Source organism: Macaca nemestrina, chromosome 7 (assembly GCF_043159975.1).
Source record: "Macaca nemestrina isolate mMacNem1 chromosome 7, mMacNem.hap1, whole genome shotgun sequence".
Taxonomy (NCBI): Eukaryota; Metazoa; Chordata; class Mammalia; order Primates; family Cercopithecidae; genus Macaca; species Macaca nemestrina.
In genome coordinates this window covers 106849097-106872215 of record NC_092131.1, presented here as the reverse complement: position 1 = coordinate 106872215, position 23119 = coordinate 106849097, and the positions used below count along the sequence as shown (strand labels likewise).

The window sequence follows — 23119 nt, the reverse complement described above, 5'->3', positions numbered from 1 at the left end:
AGTCCTGGGGTTACAGGTGTGAGCCACTGTGCCTGGCCTCCTTTATGCTTTTTTTTTTTCAGACTGAGTTTTGCTCTTGTTGCCCAGGCTGGAGTGTGATGGCGTAATCTTGGCTCACTGCACCCTCTGCCTCCCAGGTTCAAGGGATTATCCTGCCTCAGCCTCCCGAGTAGCTGGGATTACAGGTGTGTGCCGCCATGCCCAGCTAATTTTTTGTATTTTTAGTAGAAACAGCTAATTTTTTGTATTTTTAGTTTCACCATGTTAGCCAGGCGGTCTCGAACTCCTGACCTCAAGTGATCTGCCCGCCTTGACCTCCCAAAGTGCTGGGATTACAGGTGTGAGCCACTGCACCCCACCTCCTTTATGCATTTAAAAAAATTTTTTTTGTTGTTTTTTTGTTTGTTTGTTTGCTTTTTGAGACAGAGTTTCACTCTTGTTGCCCAGGCTGGAGTGTAACAGTGTGATCTCAGCTCACTGCAACCTCCACCTCCTAGGTTCAAACAATTCTCCTGCCTCAGCTTCCCGATTAGCTGGGATTACAGGTATGTGCCACCATGCTCAGCTAATTTTTTGTATTTTTAGTAGAGATGGGGTTTCACCATGTTGGCCAGGCTGGTCTCTCTCTCGTTTTTTTAACAGCTGCACGCTAAAAAAATTTTATGTTGAGTCCTAAGGCTCTAAATTAAAATAATTTTAAAAATTTTTTATTGAGATATAATTCACGTATATTAGAATATAAAATTCACCATCTTAAAGACTACAATTCAGTGGGTTTCAGTATATTCACAAGATTGTTCAGCCATCACCAGTATCGAATTCCAGAACATTTCTGTCACCCCAAAAATAAAACTTTGTACTCATTAGCAGTCACTCCCCATCCTCTACTTCCTGTAGCCCCTGACAGCCACTAATCTGCTTCCTGTCTTTGTGCATTTGCCTATTCTGGACTTTTTATATAAGCAGAATCATATAATATGTAGTCTTTTGTGTCCAGCTTCTTTTCATGTAGCATAATGTTTTTAAGGCTTATTCATGTTGTAGCACGTAATAAAAACAATTTTAGAAAATGAAACTAATACTGAACCAATTAAGTATTAATAGGGTGATTTCTTTCTAAACTCAGGAAGTTGAAAAATTCAAGAGCATCCATTAGTCAACAAGGAGCAGAAAGCAGCAGGAGAAAAGGGTGAAAGATTGGCACAGGATCGGGAAACAGAAATGTTGACAATGGAAAGAAGAATTAAAAAAATATAAGGAAGGAGTAGAGTAATTGAGCTCTTTGTTAACTGAAATCAGTTTTATGGATAAGACTTTTTGAATACTTCTTACTTGAAACAAGTCATTCTAGAAACAAGATGATCCTTTTCTGGTCATTGCATATTCTCTTACTCTCTCATTTAGTTGGCTGCTGGATTCTAGACTTCCCAGATATAGACCCCTTTTGATATTTGACAGAATTGTGCTGGGGTCTCTTCTTAATTTTTGTGGCATCTTTTCTTTACTGTTTGTTTGGCCTTTTGTCTAATGATCTCTATGAGCATCAGGAGACAGTGCTTTCTTCTGAGGCTGCTTCCTCAGCAGTACCTGTGATCCCAAGAATTCCCAGGGAAATGTATTTAACTATATGAAATGCATTTTGCCTTCTAGATATTAACTTGGCACAGGCTGGTGTTGGAGTTGGCTTCGTGGATGGCATTTATTTTACTTATTTTAAACCTCCTGCTTATTAGCAACTCTGCTTTAGCACATAAGTTTATCTGAGCAGAATAGGCAAAAGCCTGCAAATGGTTTGAATTTAAGATGACTGATGATAGCAGCACTGTGCACTTGATTATCAACTCTGCTTATCTCTGTCCATGGAGGGTAACAGTGGCACAGACAATTAAACCTGTCGTTTGACTTTGGACGGCCTCATCATGTTCTGGCATCCTTAGATCTTGCTTATATTACTCCTAAAGACCAAGTTACTTTCATTTCACTGATAGTGGGCAAAGAAAAGCCAACCTTAAAAAAAAAGTTTCAGGTTGTGTGTGGTGGTTCATTCTTGTAATCTCAGCACTTTAACAGGCCAAGATGGGAGAACCGCTTGAGCCCAGGAGTTTGAGACCAGCCTGAGCAATGTAGTGAGATGCTGTCTCTACAAAAAATTTTAAAAATTAGCTAGGCATGGTAGTGTGCACTTGTAGTCCCAGCTACTTGGGAGACTCAGGTGGGAGGATTGCTTGAGCCCAGGAGTTCAAGGCTGTAGTGAGCTATGATCACACCACTGCATTCTAGCGTGGTAAGTAAGACCATGTCTCAAAAAAATAAAAATTAAAAAAAAAAAATTACATGGATCATTCACAAGCAGCCTATGTGGTTGCTGGGAGCCAAGGATGTGGTTCTTTGGGCATAGATATCATTGCATGGAGGTAACAGAGTCTCTGTGTATGAGAATGGCTGCTTATTGATCATCAGATCAGAATTGGCAGCTTAATGTCTTGATAGAAATCACAGATGCTTTTATAGCTCTTAATCTGTACTTTACTGTGAGGCATTTGCCTTTATGTTCTTAAATTAGGTGATTTACTTTCACTGAAAGCTATTTCTTTTATGGAAGTGTTAAAAATGGGACAAAAGAAATAACAGTTACTGCACTAAAAAGGAAAAATTATATATATTATATATGTATATATATAATATATAAAAAATATAGAAAACCTCTATCCATCCTCTTAGAGCTTAGCCATGCCGTTCTTTAACAACTGTTACTTTTCAGCTCTTGGAGATCCCAGGGGTTGAGATGAAAGCATGAACCCTAAGAAGGGATATTATTTGCCATCACACACCTATATGTGCATCTCACACTAAAATTGTGCTTCTTGAATTTTGATGTGCAGGAGCATCATTTGGGCCCCACCTTTCAGAAATTCCCTGACTTAGTCGATCTGGGAAAGATATAAGAATCTGTGTTTTTTTTGGTTTTTTTTTTTTTTGGTTTTTTTTTTTTGAGACAATGTCGCTCTGTCGCCAGGCTGGCGTGCAGTGGCGCAATCATGGCGCAGTGCAACCTCCACCTCCAGGGTTCAAGCGATTCTGCTGCCACAGCCTCCTGAGTAGCTAGGATTACAGGCATGCACCACCATGCCCAGCTAATTTTTATATTTTTAGTAGAGACAGGGTTTCACCATGTTGACCAGGATGGTCTTGATCTCCTGACCTCGTGATCTACCTGCCTCAGCCTCCCAAAGTTTTGGGATTACAGGCATGAGCCACTGTGCCCAGCCAAGAATCTGCATTTTTAACAAGCCATCAAGCGTTTGTGACAGAGGAGGTCTAGGCTTTAAGAAACACTAGTGGGAGTTTGGGGTTGGGGCATGAGAGATAGGTCTCAGTGATCCTGCCAGAAGGGAGAGGAGCAGGGAGGGGTGAGGACAAGAGACAGAAGTGAGGGGAGTTCTTAAAGGGAAGTTAAATGTGTCCGAAACAAAATGTGTGTTCAAGTTTGCCTAAGGCTTTGATGGTGTAGATATTATGTGGGAGGTAATTTCTGTTTGTGCTGTGTTTGGCATGGTGCAAAGATTGTAGGTAGGTACCCTGAATAAAAGTATCTGCGCAATTTTAAAGTGTGCAAAGGTCAGCCTCCACTTCAGCTCAGCCTCCCTATGACAGGCTCTAGCTTAGTACAATATTGCCAGTCCGCTCTGGAGTCCAGCAATAGAAGAGGAGGATAAAGAAGAAAGTTTTACATTTGCTAACCACCTCTTCCACTCACATCGATAGTACCCTGCTAATTTTCTCTTTCTGCCCTGAATTCTTATGTCAAAGTAGTCTTTTGCATGGAGAGGAATTTAAGCCCTGGGAGAAAATAGGATTTCCCCAAGAGAGAGCAAAAAGAGGAGGCCCGGACATTCAGACATTCAATCAGGCAGGATATACTGGATATCTCCTATGTATAAGGTACTATGTTGGCCTTGAGGGTACAGGGGGAACAAGATAGGCATCATTGTTGCCCTTATAGAGCTTCTAGTTTAGCAGGGGAGACAGACATGTATAGAATCTGTCGTACAACTAATTATTTAATAAAAGTAAAATTGTTATAAAGACCTCAAAGGAAATGTATCAGGTGTTGTAAGATCATGTAACAGGTGGTTTTGCTTAGTTGAGGAGAAAAACTTTAGGGGCATGAGGAATTAGAAAGAGCTAGTGAAAAGAAGGTGTAGCAACCAAAGAGGTAGGTGAAGAAACAAATTTGTGGTACATTAAGAAACCAAGAAGGAGGAATTTCCAGAGCATATTTGTGGTCATGAAAGTCAAATGGTGCCATGATGGAAAGGAATATGGGGGTTGAGACTGGTTTGCTACATATGGTGATGAAAACTGTTCTAGAAAAGTTTCAAGATTAATAGGACCAAACACAGATTACAGGTGGTTAACAAATGAGAAGGTGGTGAAATCCTAAGTACTATAATGAGCTCTTACACTCACTTTTTGGCCACTTAACATGAAGTACTTTGTAATATTCTGGCTGTGCTTGCTTTGTCTCCCTAGCTAGATTGACAGCTTCTTGAAGGTTATGATGATAAACCTAGCCCCTAGCACTATATCAACATGTAGCATTAGAGTCACCACCTGGAAATCTAAGACCTTGGATCTATCTGGTGCTGGTTCTGCCACACACAAGCCATGTACCTTGGGCATGATCATCTGTTTCCTCATCTCTAAAATGGTGATATTCTTAACTTTACTATCACTTGGGCTTTTGAAAGGATCAAATAGGGCAGTATATAGAAATGAACTTTGTGAATTGAAAATTAGTATTCTATAGAAGATATTGATAATATTCAGTGAATGACAACAGCTGCTTTACATCGGAAATTCTGTGATAATCAGTTTTTTGTTTGTTTTAGATTTGTTCCTTATATTGGAATTGTGACAATCCTCATGAATGACTATCCTAAATTTAAGGTAAGGGCCTGTATTATTTGTTTTTTTTTTTTTTTTTTTTTTTTTTTTTTTGAGGCAGAGTCTCGCTCTGTCGCCCAGGCTGGAGTGCAGTGGCGCGATCTCGGCTCACTGCAAGCTCCGCCTCCCGGGTTCCCGCCATTCTCCTGCCTCAGCCTCCCGAGTAGCTGGGACTACAGGCGCCGCCACCACGCCCGGCTAATTTTTTTGTATTTTTAGTGGAGACGGGGTTTCATTGTGTTAGCCAGGATGGTCTCGATCTCCTGACCTCGTGATCCGCCCGTCTCGGCCTCCCAAAGTGCTGGGATTACAGGCTTGAGCCACCGCGCCCGGCCTATTTGTTTTATTAAAAATGTAATCTTTTGGGCCAGGTGCAGTGGCTCACGCCTGTAATCCCAGCATTCTGGGAGGCCAAGGTGAGTGGATCGCTTGAGCCCAGGAGTTCATGACCAGCCTGGGCAACATAGTGAAACCCCGTGTCTATTAAAAAAAAAAAAAAAAAAAAAAGTATTAGCCTGGGTGCAGTGGCTCACACCTGTAATCCCAGCACTTTGGGAGGCTGAAGCAGGCGGATCACTTGAGGTCAGGAGTTCGAGAACAGCCTGGTCAATATGGCAAAACCCTGTCTTTACTAAAAATACAAAAAAATTAGCCAGGTGTGGTGGTACATGCCTGTAATCCCAGCTCCTGGGGAGGCTGAGGCATGAGAATTGCTTGAATATGGCAGGTGGAGGTTGCTGCTGCACTCCAGCCTGGGTTTGACAAAGTGAGACTCTGTCTCAAAAAAAAAAAAAAAAAGAAAATTATTTAAAGAAATGTGATCTTTTGCTTAGTATTGGAAACTTTTAAATGGATTACAGCTAAAAGATGAAAGAATAATTGGGTAGTTTAGTAATATATTCACGAAGACCAGTTTATTAATTAACTCTAAGAACCCTTGAACTTTTCAATGCTTCTCTGACGTGTGGTTCTGTGTTTATTTTCTAGTATGCAGTGCTCTTTTTGCTGGGTTTATTCGTGCTGGTTCATCGTGAGTAAGAAACCTGCCTTGCTGTTCCTGGGAAGATGCCATACTTTTCGTTACTGGATGTTTGGAGTAGATACTGGTCTGTGATTGGTGGAATGGAGAACACACGTGTTGGTGCTTCTTGGTAGCACTGGTTTGCATTAGTTTATGTTTCCACGCCAGAGTTTGTGTGGGCGGGCGCATGTGTACCACAGAGTGCACTTGAGGGGACTTTCAGTCACAGGATTTCATAATTGTCATTGTCACACTTTCACATTTTTGTACATCAGTGAATTTTTTATATTAAAAGGTTGAGCCAAAGCCCCCAGTGTTTGTATTTTGAAGCCAAGCTTCACTTCTAAAGTGCCTACAGAGACTTGTAAATGAAAATGCAGCTCTGCATGAGTTTGAAACCGTCATACCTCCTTCTAATAGGAATGGCATATACTGAGGTGGTCGTAAGTCTTAACTTTTAAAATTTTAAATAAAAGACTTTGCACATTGAACCCCTTATCCCTGAATTGTGTTTGTTGGGAAAGCTTCTGAAATTTGCCTTCCTTGGCTGGTTCTTAGTACCCCTTGGGGGATATAAAGGCTTAGTGTGAACAGTCCTTCAGCTAAGAAGGTTGCTCTGATACTAACAACTGGTTTTTTTTTTTTTCTGTTTTGCGTGTGTGTGTGTGTGTGTGTGTGTGTGTGTGTGTGAAGCAAAAGTAGCCACTGACATTCATAGGAAATCTCTTAGTCATAAAATTGATTCTTCCCATGACTCAGATGTGTATAAACCCAGTTAGTGTTGCTGAGAGGTTCAGAAAATCTCACTTGGTTATAAAAAGTCATAACCCTTTCTACACTTGAGGTATTCTCAGCCCTTTCTACACCATGGCAAGTGTGTGTTAGCATCTAGAGGCAGAGGAAAGGGCTGGAGGACAAGCATTCTGCTTGGTGTCTTTAAACTCTCATTTGTCTGAAGCTGTTCTCTCAAGTGCCTGACTTTGCATTTCTCTAATGCAGACTTAAAGCAGGCAGTTTAAAATAGTGAGTGCACAACCCAATTGTATGTTTTCTTTTAATATCAAGGCAGTGAGGGAAATAGGGAGTATAGAGTAAATATCTTTTGAGCACCAAATACTCTTAATTCTATCTGTTCTCTTGTATTAATGTGAAGTCTTAAAGTGAGTTATCTGTGTCAGGCCACTTGAACAGTTTCTATTATTTGTTCAACTGCAGTGGAAATCAGTCTATGCGGTAATGCTAATGGTGTGAGAACAGGGACGATTACTCTTCTGAAGCCCTCCCCTGTGGAGAATAGTACCTTCCTAAACCCATTAATCAGGCTTTAGGCTTCCAACTTTGGATATGGGCTCTTAATATTCTCAACAGAATATGAAACTTGGCAAATCACTGCTATAACAAATGCTTTTTTGAACCTGTCTGTGAGGCTTGTATAGTACTTGTATTTTCTCATGAACCAGAAGCTGAACATTCCCTGTGTGGAATGGCAGAAAATTGCCATTTATTCCATTTTTCCCCCCTTATCACCTGTGGAAGATGCAGTTCACTGCTCAGCCTAATCAGTACACTGGTTTTTGTACCAGCCTTTCTAGGACTACTCTAGGGGAGAAGCAGTGTGCTTTGCTGGCCAAGGTTGGGATCTTAGGGTTCTCTGTGATCCTAGGTTGCCTGAGTGTAAACATCCGTGTAGGCCGGGCGCGGTGGCTCAAGCCTGTAATCCCAGCACTTTGGGAGGCCGAGGCGGGTGGATCACGAGGTCAGGAGATCGAGACTATCCTGGCTAACATGGTGAAACCCCGTCTCTACTAAAAATACAAAAAACTAGCCGAGCATGGTGGCGGGCGCCTGTAGTCCCAGCTACTTGGGAGGCTGAGGCGGGAGAATGGCGTGAACCCGGGAGGCGGAGCTTGCAGTGAGCCGAGATCGCGCCACTGCACTCCAGCCTGGGAGACACAGCGAGACTCCGTCTCAAAAAAAAAAAAAAAAATCCGTGTACTTGTATCTTCATCTACTCCAGATTTTTCCTCATAAATGTACTGGGAGGAAAACATTAATACTTTTTTCCCTTGCATATTTTCACAACCAGTTTTATGTAAGTATTATTTTTCCTCCTTTGCTGGATGCAAGCAACAACTAAATTTCTCTAAAAAGGTAATCAAATCATTTAATAATATTTGAGTCACTCCATTAGCCAAAAATAAAAAGATTACTTGTGGGGAGGGATATTAAATTCCCAATTTTTATCTTGTCTAGTGCTAAACATAAGACTTAAAATGGGAGATTTTATTAGCAAATATATCCTAAAAGCTCTTTGCAAATGTGAGAAATGCCAGAGAGGTTTTCTTTGCTAACTGAGTGGCGTGATAAGCTCTTTGAGATTTGGCAGGGCAAGTGGAGAATTGGGAGGGCTCAACCATTGTGAGTGAAAGGAATTGAAGAGGAGTATGAAAACTATCAAACTTTAAATGAGAAATTGATAATGGGATTATCTCTTTGGCTGTTACTTGTCTGCTCTTATACCTCCGGCTAACCAATCTCTTTATATTATTTCCAATGTCTGTCCTCAGCTCTAGTTCCATGTCTCTGTTTTCCTCTGGACAGTTCCACTTGATTGTCCCATCTTTAAACTCAAGTTCCTGAAAACTTCCCCTCCAAATTTCATGTTTTATGTGAAGGAATATTCACCTAGATTTGTCATTTCCCTACCATATCTAGCCATGTACTAAGTCCTCCATTTACCCCATCATTCCATTCTCATCGCCATCACCTAAATCCAGAAATACTTATTCAGTGGCTCCCTGTTGCTTGTGTACTGGTCCCCCTGCCGTGTGCCAGTCTGTGCCTATTTTGGATAATTACCATCTGTTATTAATAATTAGTTTTAGCCTGCCTTCTACTTTCAGAAGTGCTTCTTGTGTGGACCATAAATTGTGTGTTCATACTACCTTTTCCCTACATTGAATTCAAACTTTGAATTCTGCCAACAGTAAGCATCCTTATGAGTGCAGACATCCTTGTACTTATGTCTTCATCTATCCAGTCCCTCCTCCTCATACACTTATTGGAAGGAAGACATTAATGCTTTCCTCACTTGGGCTGGGCGTGGTGGGTTACAACTGTAATCCCAGCACTTTGGGAGGCCGAGGCGGGCGGATCACTTGAGGTCAGGAGTTTGAGACCAGCCTGGCCAACATGTCTCTACTGAAAATACAAAAATTAGCCAGCTGTGATGGCGTGTGCCTGTAATCCCAGCTACTTGGGAGGCAGAGGCAGGAGAACTGTTTGAACCTGGAAGGCAGAGGTTGCAGTGAGCTGAGATTGCACCACTGCACTCCACCCTGCGTGCTGGGTGACACAGTTAAGACTCCATCTCAAAAAAAAAACACTTTTCTCATTCACAGCCAGTTGTCTAAAAGTATTATTTTTTTCCTCCTTTCCTGAGTGTTTCCAGTTGTATTATGTCATCTTATTTCTGTTTATCTGAGTCTTACCATCTTCACAAGTTCTGCTGTCACTCAGCATTTGCACCCTTACACTCTTTGTTTAAGTTTGTGGATATGACCTCGAGGTCCTTGGCAGATTGTGAGCTCCTCCAGGACAGGAGCATTTCATAGACGCTGTACTGTCTTTCCTCAGTAGCCTGAAACAGCATATATTAAGTGTTCAGTATAATCATGCATTGTAGCCAGAGGCAGTAGCTTCAGTTAGCATTGTTGCTGAGCTATTATTTGGAGGCAAAGCATATGAATCATTAAAGTGATCTGTACTTTCCTGTTATTTAGTAAGTACATTTTCTTGGTCTTGCCAAATTTGAATCTGAAAACTTTCTCTGTCCACGGTTCCATTTAAACAGCATGTACCCTTCCCAGATTTTTAACTGTTAATCCTGCTTCCTTCTTTTTTGTATGTGTCCTTAGGCTTAGGCTCTTCTCGTGTCTTCTTTCTTGATGGCAGAAGTATTGTCATTTGTTATTTTTCTTAAGGAATCACAGGCTTCCTTCTTAGAGACCCAGGGCTTGGAACAGAGAAAGTCTCTGTTATCCTGAGTGCATTTCTTGGTATTTGCATAAGTCTTTTACCAAGTCCAGCTAACCTCTCAGAACATGGGGAGGCTGATTTCAGAATCTGAGGGGCGGGCCTCTTCTTATGACATTTGCCACTGTTAAACTTCAGAGATGACCCAGCTGGTTCTAGCTAGGTAAATGGATGTCTACCTTCATCAAGCAGCTCTTTCAGTCAGGATGGCCTGTTCAGGTTGTTTTATGGCCAGGTATATCTTCACCACTATTGTCTTCTGCTAGAACAGTAAGTAATACCAGATAGGCTTTCAGAAGTAAAATAGCAAATATGACCCTTCACACACAACTATGGTGACTGTAAAGCCACCATAGTTATTGTCATTCAATTAGCAAATAAAACCTCTCTGAATGTAGAAAGAATGCTGTGTAACCTAAAAGCATTATCAAAACTAGAATGTGCAGGGCTTACCAGAAAATGGTGAAGATGTTGCCTTCCATGTGTCATTCTATGCCCTAAGGATTTTTCCAGCTGCACTCTTACCAGACCTCACATTTTTGCATCCTGGACATTGGTCTTATGGTACAGACATTCTGTCTTTTTTATGCTGGTCACTCTGCCTGGAGTGCCTGGTCACTTCCGTACCTACTAAAAGCTTCCTCATTCATTTAACAGACATTTATTGAGCATCTACTCTGTGCCAGATTTGGGGCTAGGCCCTGGGGATACAAAGATGATGGATAAGACCATGTCCCTCATGCTCAGTACCTTAACAGGGGCAATGGACATAAACAGGCTTTTCCACATAGGATCTTAAGTATAATGATATTCTTCCAGCAATCACAAAAAAATAAGTAAATAAATAAAAATAAGTGCGATGATAGAGAGATGCTCAGGGAGCTCCAGAAAGGAGTGTTTCTTACTCCGGATGGAGCTTCTGAGTCGGTGTCATGCTTCCTGCTCCGCACTGTCCTGTACTTTGTTCGTGCTCCTCTCGAACATTGGCCTCAGAGTGGTTTGCCTTATGTGTATCTCTCTCCCCCACCAGAGGGCCAACTCCTGGAGGGCATTGAGACAGTCAGCCTCTGATTCATCCTTTGATATCCACTAGTCCCTACTGCAGTGCTTTGCATATTTTAAACTTATTTATACTGTCTTGTTCCATAAAGATACCTCCAGTACTATGTGGTGAAGTAGAAAATTGAAGAATTCAGGGTTGAGAGAAATGTGGGAGAAGAAAAGGATGAAATCAGAGGTGAGGAGGCCAGGCACAGTGGCCCATGCCTGTAATTCCAGCACTTTGGGAGGTTGAGGCGGGCAGAACACTTGAGGTCAGGAGTTCAAGACCATCCTGGCCAACATAGTGAAACCCCGTTTCTACTAAAAATACAAAAATTAGCCAGGTGTGGTAGCTGTCACTTGTAATGCCTGCTACTTGGGAGGCTGAGGCAGGAGAATCTCTTGAACCTGAGAGGCTGAAGTTGCAGTGAGCCAAAATCGCGCCACTGCACTCCAGTGTGGACGACAGAGCAAGAGTCTGTCTCAAAAAAAAAAAAAAAAAAGAAAGAAAGAAATCAGAGGTGAGGTTAGTAGCTACAGGACATATCAAAAGATTCTGTTGTCTACTGGAATAGATCCATAGCTTTGACTCTCAGTCCTTAGCAGCTAATGCAAAGAAGAAACTAGTTATTTATGTGCTTTATGGAATGGGTATAAAATGAAATTAAAAGAAAAAACTTATAATGGTATCTGAAAACCAAGAAATTTCTCTTCTTAAGCATGCTGCATGACTTTTTTTTTTTTTTACAAAAACTCCTCTAGCCGGCCGGGTGCGGTGGCTCAAGCCTGTAATCCCAGCACTCTGGGAGGCCGAGGCGGGCGGATCACGAGGTCAGGAGATCGAGACCATCCTGGCTAACACGGTGAAACCCCGTCTCTACTAAAAAAATACAAAAAACTAGCCTGGCGAGGTGGCGGGCGCCTGTAGTCCCAGCTATTCGGGAGGCTGAGGCAGGAGAATGGCGTAAACCCGGGAGGCGGAGTTTGCAGTGAGCTGAGATCCGGCCACTGCACTCCAGCCCGGGTGACAGAGCGAGACTCCATCTCAAAAAAAAAAAAAAAAAAAACTCCTCTAGCCTAATGATAGAGCTATTTCAGAGAATGTTCCTCAGTGTAGGTATAGTTTGGCAACATCTGCAGAAAAGCTACTTCACAAAAGACCAACTACCCATTTAAACCAGGAATCTTCAACTTTCCTGTAGAACAGCGTTCCTTAATCTTAAAACTCATGGCCTCTTTTGGGAAACAAAAATCTCATACCTCCTCTTCATTCTGAGAAACACTCTCCCACCGCGCCAGTCTATAATATTCAACCTCTTATCCTCATCAGCCAAGAGTATTTGATCTTGCTTTCTCTTAAGTTTGTATTATAGAAACAATAATAACTTCTTTCCCATATACAATTATTATTATATTGAATATGACTTTCAAGCTATATATCCTATCCTTGTTCTACCAATCTTAGGCATTTCTGAAATTCCACCTACTCTTTCTTTTTTTTGACACGGAGTTTCACTCTTGTCGCCCAGGCTGGAGTGCAGTGGAGCAATCTTGGCTCACTGCAACCTCCATCTCCTGGGTTCAAGTGATTCTCCTGCCTCAGCCTCCCAAGAAGCTGGGACTACAGGCACGTGCCACCATGCCCAGCTAATTTTTTGGTATTTTTAGTAGAGACAGGGTTTCACCATGTTGGCCAGGCTGGTCTCAAACTCCTGACCTCAGGACCCACTAGGCCTCCCAAAGTGTGAGGATTACAGGTGTGCGCCACTGTGCCCAAGTTCCACCTATTCTTTTTCTTTTTTTTTTTTTTTGAGACCGAGTCTCGCTCTGTTGCCTAGGCTGGAGTGCAGTGGAGCAATCTCCACTCATTGCAACCTCCACTTCCTGAGTTAAAGCAGTTCTCCTGTCTTAGCCTCCCAAGTAGCTGGGATTCAGGTGCTCACCACCATACCCAGCTAATTTTTGTATTTTTAGTAGAGATAGGGGTTCACCATGTTGGCCAGGGTGATCTTGAACTCCTGACCTCAGGTGATCCACCCACCTCGGCCTCCCAAAGTGCTGGGATTACAGGCGTGAGCCACCACACCCAGCCCCACCTACTCTTGATTAAGAATCATTTCTCTGAAATTGTTACTTTAATTGGCCTGTCTACTTAGATTGGTAAGCTATATTCCAGATTTAATTCAAGGAGTCTAGAAGAATTTAAACTAGACTTAATGTCAGGCAAGTAAGTAAATTGGCTAGCATCAAGCTTTGATCAAAGCTCTCAGCCTGACAACTTTTTAAGCCAAAATAGAATGCTGTGTAGAATCCTTTTTCTTGGAATTGGTCAAGAGTTGAGGTAGATGGGCTGACATTTTAGTTGATCAATTTTAGATGTAATAGGCATTTTGCCGGAGTCAGGCACTGTTGTGTCAACACCATAGCTGTTATCCAGGGAACTTTTTCCCCCTCTGAGATGGGCTTCATATTTAAAGCAGGCTTTGCGTTTCCAGGTCCAGCTAATAATAGTGAGTATTTAGAATATGCCAGGAGCTCTGCTAAGTGCTTTATAGTTTATAACAGCTTTTACCTTCTCTATCTAATGAACCTTCTATATGACCTTCATTTTATAAAAGAAACCAGGAGAAGTTAAGGGATTTGTCCAGGGTCTTCTGGTCCCTGCATGGCAGAGCCAGATTTGAAGTCTGTTGCTTTTACCATGTCACAATGCTGGATGTCATAACCCAGTTCTTTTACCTTTGTAAAGTCTATTGAAATTCTTTTATTTGCAATAAATTCCACAATTGCAAAGCCCTTGGGAATTCTTTAGAGACTCTAGGTTTTTCTTGTGCAGATTTGCTCAGATTATTAGTAAGTCTCTTAGAAATAGTTAGATTCTCTGGCAGATTTCCAAGCATTTAAACCTCTTTGGAGATTAAAGAGTATTCATTCCAGTTACAGAAATGTCCCCTAACATACATGAATATTACACCCAAATAATTAAGAATGCTGGGCCTGGGCTTCTCACTTCCTTAGGTTTTCGTAGCTTTCCTGAGTACTGCACCAGTTAGCTGATCAGCAGCCTTTGTTTTTTAGCCACCATTGCAGTCATGATCAGGTTCTCATTAGGTGTAGGTATTTTCTCTTTTTTAAATATTGCCTTTAAGAAAACATTTTGTTAGCCAGGCGCAGTGGAGGCTGAGACAGGAAAATTGCTTGAGCCTGAGAGGCAGAGGTTGCAGTGAACCAAAATCATGCCATTGCACTCCAGCCTGGGCAACAGAGCGAGACCTTGTCTCAAAAAAAGAAAAAGAAAAAGAAAATGTTTCATATTTTGGCAATTTTGATTTACGAAAGATTTCCCTTTTGAGGTTACTGTTCTGATTTTATAACTAATCCCTATGTGTTCCCTCTGAGTTTAAGAAATTGTATCCAATATCCTTGATTCTCCCTTAAAGATTCTGCTGTTTTCCTGGTTCTCTGGTCCCTTCTTCACTCTGAAAGTAAAGAGTAGTACCTGAGATATCCCAGGATGTTTCTCTTCATCTCCCCAGCCCATACAGTTGGAGATTGTGCTCAAAGATTTGCCAAAATAGAGATTTTACACCAAGCCTGTCCAACCTGCAGCCCTCGGGCCACATGCGGCCCGGTAGCTTTGAATGTAGCCCAACACAAATTCGTAAGCTTTCCTAAAACAGTAAGAGATTATTTTGTGTGTGATTTTTTTTTTTTTTTTAGCTTATTGGTTCTCATTAATGTTAGTGTATTTTATGTGTGGCTGAAGACGATTCCTCTTCTTCCAGTGTGGCCCAGGAAAGCCAAAAGATTGAACACCCCTGTTTTACACATCCTGTTGTGACAACCCTAGGTTTCCTGTCATTTATTTTCTCTTTCTTTCCTTCTTTCTTTCTTTCTTCCTTTCTTCCCCCTCCCCCTATTTTTTTTTTGAGGCGGAGTTTTGCACTTGTTGCCCAAGATGGAGTGCAGTGGTGCGATCTTGGCTCACTGCCGCCCTCACCTCCCAGGTTCAAGCGATTCTCCTGCCTTGGCCTCCTGAGTAGCTGGGATTACAGTCATGGGCTACCACACCCAGGTAATTTTGTATTTTTAGTAGAGATGGGGTTTCACCATGTTGGCCATGGCTTGTCTCAAACTCCTGACCTCGGATGATCTGCCTGCCTCGGCCTCCCACCGCACCCGGCCTCTTTTCTTTTTTTAAGAGACAGTGTCAGCCGGGTACGGTGGCTCACGCCTGTGATCCCAGCACTTTGGGAGGCTGAGACAGGCAGATCACGAGGTCAGGAGATGGAGACCATCCTGGCTAACACGGTGAAACCCTGTCTCTACTAAAAATATAAAAAATTAGCTGGGCGTGGTGGCGGGCGCCTGTAGTCCCAGCTACTCAGGAGGCTGAGGCAGGAAAACGGCCTGAACCCGGAGGCGGAGCTTGCAGTGAACCGAGATCACGCCACTGCACTCCAGCCTGGGCTATAGAGCGAGACTCCATCTCAAAAGGAAAAAGAGACAGTATCTTGCTCTGTCGCCCAGGCTAGAGTGCAGTAGCAGGATCACAATTCACTGCAACCTCAAACTCCTGGGCTCAAGCAGTCCTTGCCATCAGCCTCCTGTGAAGCTGGGACTACAGGCGCATACTACCATACTCAGGTAATTTTTTTATTTTTTATTTGTAGACACCGGGCTTCACTATGTTGCCCAAGCTGGTCCTGAACTCCTGGCTTCAAGCGATTCTTCCACCTCAGCCTTCCAAGTGCTGGGATTGCAAGAATGAGCCACTGCTCCTGACCTGCTTTTCCTTTTCTCTGTTGTCCTCTGTACTTCTCATGTGTTTGAAGTATACACTCTGGCTTTCTCCATTTGTTTAATTTCTCTGAAATTAACATGCTTTGTACTTGAGTTAACTCATCTATAAAAGAGACATAACTCATCTGTAAAATAGGTGTAATAACGAAGCAATGGGAGGATCAAGGGAGCATGCAGGTAAGGACTTTTGGAAAACCACAAAAAAGATTGAATTGTGAAAAGGTGTTACTCGTAATCAATTCCAATGTAATGAAAATATAGCAAAAACATTAATATATTTATGTCCTTTATTTCAAGCGATTTTTTCCATTATTTTAAAAATTATCTTTCTATTTTTATAAAAATATTTATTTAATAAATAATAAATAATTATTCTTTTCTTTTTTCTGTATGTAGACTGGAGTAATATTCTTTTTTTTTTTTTTTGAGATAGAGTCTCACTTTGTTGCCCAGGTTGGAGTGTGGTGGCATGATCTCAGGTCACTGCTACCTCCACCTCCCAGTTTTAAGTGATTCTCCTGCCTCAGCCTCCTGCATAGCTGGGACTACAGGTACATGCCACCACACCTGGCTAATTTTTGTATTTTTAGTAGAGATGGGGTTTCACCATATTGGCCAGGCTGGTCTCGAACTCCTGACCTCAAGTGATCCACCCATCTCAGGCTCTCAATGTGCTAAGATGATAGGTGTGAGCCCCGGCTCCCGGCTGTAATATCCATCCTTTTTTTTTTTTTTTTTTTTTTGTGTGTTGAGACAGAGTCTAGCTCTGTAGCCCAGGCTAGAGTGCAGTGGCCGGATCTCAGCTCACTGCAAGCTCCTCCTCCCGGGTCCACGCCATTCTCCTGCCTTAGCCTCCGGAGTAGCTGGGACTACAGGTGCCCGCCACCTCGCCCAGCTAGTTTTTTTTTTGTTTTTTTTTTTTGTATTTTTCAGTAGAGACGGGGTTTTCACCGTGTTAGCCAGGATGGTCTCAATCTCCTGACCTCGTGATCCACCCGTCTCGGCCTCCCAAAGTGCTGGGATTACAGGCTTGAGCCACCGTGCCCGGCCCCATATCCATTTTTAATCACTATTTTTGATGAAGCAATTTTATTATTAAAAAACTTGGTGCACTTTAAATGTTTTCCTGGTGTTAGGTATGATAGGATTTGCCATGTATCTTTCACCCTTTTAGTTACCCCATGGGTTGTTTTGTGAACCTGCCTCACATTTTCTGTGCATGTCCTTGAATGTTGTAGAATCATAGGAGGGTCAAGAGTGGGTTCTGAAGAGCTTCCCCATGTACCACCATTCAATACAATGCTAGCCTTTCCCCACGGAGTGGAGGCCTTTGGACTTCTCTTGCCACCAGAGTGGACTTAGGGAACAGGCAGTTGGCATTTGAGGTCTTCATGCTAAACTCAGAGCCTAGCACTCCCTTGAGCAAGCCACCTTCTCCCCTGTGCCTCCCATTTTTTTCCCTAAGGTAAAGTGAGTGCTCCTAAGTCTGTGGAGGTGCTCCCCTGCTGTTTTCTCCAGGGTCCTCAGAGCCCCCCCACCTTTTTTTTCTGTAGTAGGCTGACAGATCAAATGGTCCCAAGGGTGCCTGGGGCCAGCCTCAGAGCTGTGGTTGCAGCTGTGAACCCAGGCTGTGCCAGAGGAAGCTTGGCTTAAGTATAAACTTAGCAGAACTCAAGGTCCAGTCACCTGTGGAAGAGAGGTGAAACTCGAAATGCAGTGCCTGCTCCCTCTCCCTCCTGAGATATCGAAACCCAACTTGGTGTTGAAATTTGAGATGGGGCCGGGCGTGGTGGCTCACGCCTGTAATCCCAGCACTTTGGGAGGCCGAGGTGGGCGGATCACAAGGTCAGGAGATTGAGACCATGGTGAAACCCCGTCTCTACTAAAAATAGAAAAAATTAGCCGGGCGCAGGGGCGGGCGCCTGTAGTCCCAGCTACTCGGGAGGCTGAGGCAGGAGAATGGCGTGAACCCGGGAGGCGGAGCTTGCAGTGAGCCGAGATTGCGCCACTGCACTCCAGCCTGGGCGACAGAGCGAGACTCCATCTCAAAAAAAAAAAAAAAAAAAAAGAAATTTGAGATGGTACAATGGGAGTGAGTGTAGTTTAAGGAGAGTTGTATCTGCGCTGCATAGATTTGGGGGCCTGATGCAGTGGTCCAGACAGACCTGAAATCTGATTCCAGTGGGATGTCTGGGAAAGTGGCTAAACCTCTTAGCTCGTTCCCCCCTATAAAATGAGGAGAGCGAAACCTACCAAATGAGAAGAGAGAAACCTACCAAATAAGATTCCTTCAAGCATTTAAGTGATGCAGCACTCAATCAATACCAGCTTCTGTGTGTTCACTCTAATTTCTATATCCATGGACTAGAGAAGATAGGATGGGGGCTTGATGGATGCAGAGGAGAGGGGAGGGGGTCACAAAGGAATGATTACCGGAAGGTGATAAGAGCTATATCTGTACACCATGGCTAAGCTGTGACAAGAAAGCAGAGAGGTGTAAATGCCAGAGTGGGAGGTGAGAAGCACAGAGATTGGGGGGAAAGCCAGGACCAGAAATGAAACGTCCCTGTCCTGTGTGTCATGCTCCTGGACGCTGGGCCTCCAGCTGGGCATGGCAGCCAGTTTTTCATGTGAGCTTCCCCTTTTAGGATGGGGATCCACAGAGCTAGCAACTTTGCTGAGCTAGATACTAGCAAGAGTCCTAGAAGCAGGTCCCATTATCAAGCCAGATGGGAGTAGGTTCTGGCATAGCCATGCTGTTCCGTGTTCCAGAGGTATCCAGAGTCCAAGGGGTGGTCTGCGCCCTGCTCCTCCATCACTCTCTCCTTTGTATACTTGTCTCTCCAAGAAGATGGTTAACTCCCTTGGGAGCAGGGAATTATCTGTCACCCCTCTTCTTGTGTCTAGTGTAGTGCTCTGAACAATGAGTTTCAGTTAATTAAGCAAACATAAATGTATTATTCTGGAGCACAGTGTCTTCCTCTGCTCATTATATGATGCCACTGATCAAGAAGTTCTTTCCAAGGAAGTCCAGACAGCTCCTGGGGAGAACAAAGTGTCAGATGTGAGAGGGCAGGTCCTACAGGATTGTTGCTTCCTGCCACAGAGTACATATGCTAAAACATGTAAAAAAAATTAGGGCAGTGTGGTTATTACCATTTTACAGTTGAAGAAAGTGAGGTTCAGCTGGGTCACAGCTTGTACATGGACTCCTGGGTGCAGTGCAGTCTTGGGTGCAGTGCTCTTTCCACTTCCTTGACCTAGAGGTCGGCTTCCTGCCCATAAGCCAGGCCCTGCAGCTGGATGCCCATTCCTCAGAAGCGGCCCTTTGTCCCACCCTCCATCAGTCTGCATTCCCATCCTGAGCACTTACTGTGTACCAGAACATTGCCAGACTGTGGTGCTGGCTGTGAGAGGGTAGACAGCAAGGTGAACACGGATCAGATTCCCCCAACGGGCGGAGGTGATGGGGATTAGTTTATGGAAGTCCTTTGGTGCCTAGCACTTGGCTGGACACTGTAAAAATGCCTCTGTTAGCCTGGGCAACCTAGCGACACCCAGTCTCTCGGGGGCGGGGGGCGGGAAGCCAGGCATGAAGGCGTGTGCCTGTGGTCCCAGCTTCTGGGGAGGCTGAGGCTTGAGCCCAGCCCTGGAGGTTGAGTTTGCAGTGAACCGTGATCGCGCCACCGCACTCCAACCTGCACGATACTGCCAGATCCTGTCTCAGAAAAAAGAAAAAAAGGCTGCTACCGGGGAGGAGAACCCCTCGCCCGACCTCTACCCTCATGAAGAGAGGCTCAGAGGGCTGAGAAAGCCGTGGGACAGTGGCAAGGCAAGGCCAGGGGAAGCAGCTTTGCCGCCGGGGCCGGGCTCCTGCTTGCCCGGTGCCTTGTGCCCGGTCCTTAGCCTGAAGGTGGTGAGCTTCAGCCAGAAGCCCCTGGCGGAAGCGGTGCCCGCGTGCGGTTCAGAGTGTGGGTGTGCAGGTCTATGGGCGACCCAAAAGGGGTGCCCCTGCCCGGTAACCTAGCGTGAGGGTGGGGAGGGCGGCGGGCACGCAGCACTGCTTGGCTGCTCAGGGCAGGCTCCGCCCCCAGGGGCGCGGGTTTAAAAGGAGCGAAGGCAGCCCGGGAGCCGAGCGGCCGGGAAGCGCGCCGGAACGGAGCTGCTGCCCTGGCACAGCCATGGCCCGGCGCGTGGGGGGTGCTCGGCTGCTCAGCAGCCTACTGCTCTTTGCCCTGCTCGCTGCCGACGTCGCCCCGCTCAGCTGGGATCTCCCGGAGCCCCGCAACCGAGCCGGCAAGATCCGAGTGCACCCGCGGGGCAACCTCTGGGCCACCGGTAAGTCTTCGCGGACCGGGCAAGCAAGTGCCCCTCATCCTACTCAGATCCCATTTCCTTCTCAACCCTCTGGCCGCTCCTCAGCCACGGACACTAGTGTCAGAGCAGGTGGGAAACCCTGGGGCTCATCTAATTTAATAGATGTGAACTTGAGACCTGGACAGGTCAGTGACTTGGCTAAGGTCGCGCAGCCAGTTTAAGACAGGGCTGGGCTAGATCCTAAATCCCACTGCCAGCCCGTGCCCCTTACCTTAGGCAAGACTTTACCGAATCTTCTAACCGCTGATGTGGTTTTGCTGCACCTCCACTTTCCAGGCACCTGGCTTCACTCTCCACTTCCTACCCTGCCCTTTCTCGTCCCTTGTCCAAGCAGGCCACACAAGTAGCAGAGTTTCTCCCTGACCCTGGACCATCCCACCCTCCTTCCAGCTGTGTCATCCTCTCTACCTGTTCAGGAAAAGCTGAGGGAGCAGGCTTTGCCACCACCCAGACACCTTTGTGGCTACTTGGTGAGGTGGAAGGACCAAGAACAGGAAGGTTAAGTATCTTCCTGCCACAACAATGGAAACGTGGGAGAGATGAGGAACTTTCCCCCTGAGGTAGGATCCTCCCTGCTTGACTTCCTTGTGCCGGACACCTCCTTTCTAGGTCACTTCATGGGCAAGAAGAGTCTGGAGCCTCCCAGCCCATCCCCATTGGGGACAGCTCCCCACACCTCCCTGAGGGACCAGAGACTGCAGCTGAGTCATGATCTGCTCAGGATCCTCCTGCTAAAGAAGGCTCTGGGCGTGAGCCTCAGCCACCCCGCACCCCACATCTAGGTGAGCCAGCCCCCCACTCCAGTGTCAGGAGGGCCCAGCTGGGGCCATCCTTGGATCCTGCATGGGAGGAATTACCACCCAGTACTGTATTAGGGTGTGACTGTCTGACCAGGACATTATGGGTGTGGACCCCAGAAAGCCAGGGTTCCAGGCTTTTCCCTCTTGAGGCAGAGCTCAAAGGAGGAACAGTCCAAAGAAAGTAAGCTGACCTTCCTGGCAGACCCCATGGGGCAAGAAGTAGGGAAAGAAGTTCCCCTGACTCATCACCCAGTCTAAAGTAACAGACTGGGATCATCAGCCTTTTGGAGAAGGACCTTTCTCCCTCAGTCCACACAGTCTTGTCCCACCCGTGCTGTTCCCCGCTGCATTAGTCAAGTCCACCTTTGCCGTGCCCTGTGTGCGCTTGTGGCCGAACTGGGACCCTGAGGCCCAGAGAGAGAAAGAGAAGTCAGTAGCCAAGACAGAGTCTGGACCTTGTTCACCTTGACCAGAGCTCTTCCCATTCTCTCATCTGCCTCAGTATCCAGTGGCAGGGTTTAGCAACTTCAGTGCGTTTGACATTCTAGGCTGGATCATTCTTTCTTGTGAGGGCTGACCTGTGCATCATGGGATGTTTAGTGGCATCCCTGGTATCTACCCACTAGATGCCAGTAGCACCTTCCCCCCCCATCAAGTTGTGACAACTGAAAAGACTTCCAGACATCACCAGATGTCTGCTGGGGGAGAGGGCCCCAAATCATTATTGGTTGTCAATCACTGATCTATGGGATTCAAGGCTCCAAAGCTGGAGAGCCAAACCAGCCTTAAGGTCTAGCGCAGCTGAGTGGCAACTCCTCCATTCCCTGCTCCTGGTGCTGTCCTTACTGCACACCACCCTCCCTGGCCCTGCTGCTGTGTGCAGAAGGCAGTGTGATGTGGTAGAATGTGGGTTCTGACTACAACGTGCTGGGCTCATAACCTAGCTACTTCGTAGCTCTGTGACCTTATAAATGCCCCTTAACTTCTCTAAAGCCTCATATTCCTCACCCACAAAATGAAGATAATAATAAGGCCCATCTCCCATTAAATGAGACCATTTATGTCAAATGCTCAGCACGGTGCCTGGCTCATAGGCAGCCCTTAGTAGATAGGAGCTCTTACCAGTCTGTGAGCTCCCTGGCAGCACCTGTTGTGGACTTGCCTTCATATCCCCCACTGTGCCTACAATATAGTGTGTGCATTTTGAAGGGAGAGGCATTCCCTAGAAAAGGTCCAACCCAGCCTCAACTGACATCCCTGACTTCCTGAGGCATAGAACCAGCAGCCCCTAAGGACCTCAGATGTAAGGCCTAGGAGCTTGGGCTGGCTGAGTCTGAAGGGAAACAATACCACCTCTAGTGCCCTTGGTTTTGAAGCTTGGACACATGCAGACCAACTAGAGAATCTCAGAAGCAGCAGTGCCTGGGTCTGGGGCTTCAGAGTGAGGTCTGGGGCAGAGTTGGGGTGGGGGAGTGAGGACACTGACACTAGCCCAGATCATGAATTTACTTCCATGATCTCCTTTGACTGTCATGACAACCCTGGGTGGTTGGGGCTGTGTTCTGAGAAAACTATTGCCCCTGACCCCTCCAAGGCAATTCAGGGTGCTCTGCCTCAGCTGACAGCCTGCCGGTGCCCACCTCTGCAGACATCTGGCACTTAGGAATGGCAGGATGCCCCTATCATTATCAGGAGCCCCTCCCTGACTCAATTCTTCTGTATGTTTCTCTTCAGTACAGGAGGCTGCTGGTACAAATACTGCAGAAATGATACCAATAATGGGACAGACACAACAGCGTGGCTTAGATTGTGCCCACTCAGGGAAGGTGCTGAATGGGACCCTGGTGATGGCCCCATCTGGATGTAAATCCTGAGCCCAATATCTGTTACTCCATTACTGTGATTTCTGGTTGGGTCACCAGAAATATCGCTGATGCAGACACAGATTATGTTCCTGCTGTATTTCCTGCTTCCATGTTGAATTTGTGAATAAAACCTTGCTCTTTACATACAATGCCTGGTCCTCTCCTTCTACCCATCTTTTAGGGGCTAGGAGGGAATGGGGGCTGGCAGAGTGTTCAGTGAGACGGGGTTG

The 23119-nt window shown here is 45.2% G+C and overlaps 2 protein-coding genes across 5 annotated transcripts in view; both read left to right on the top strand.

The window, feature by feature from the left end:
* Window positions 1–6459, top strand: part of LOC105464713 (SEC11 homolog A, signal peptidase complex subunit) — a 45492-nt gene extending 39033 nt beyond the window's left edge. For all 4 annotated transcript variants that reach the window (XM_011712745.3, XM_011712743.3, XM_011712742.2 and 1 more), the window contains 2 exons: window positions 4893–4950; window positions 5935–6459. In XM_011712745.3, the coding sequence (XP_011711047.1) occupies window positions 4893–4950; window positions 5935–5985 (109 nt within the window). In that variant the 3' untranslated portion in view covers window positions 5986–6459. The remainder of the gene's footprint in view (window positions 1–4892; window positions 4951–5934) is intronic.
* Window positions 6460–16785: 10326 nt separating this feature from the next.
* On the top strand, window positions 16786–23038 carry LOC105464714 (neuromedin B). The gene is given in 3 exon segments (XM_024787630.2): window positions 16786–20185; window positions 20834–21006; window positions 22764–23038. Coding segments are annotated over 3 exon segments (465 nt in total). The 5' UTR covers window positions 16786–20028; the 3' UTR covers window positions 22899–23038.
* The last annotated feature ends 81 nt before the right edge of the window (window positions 23039–23119 follow it).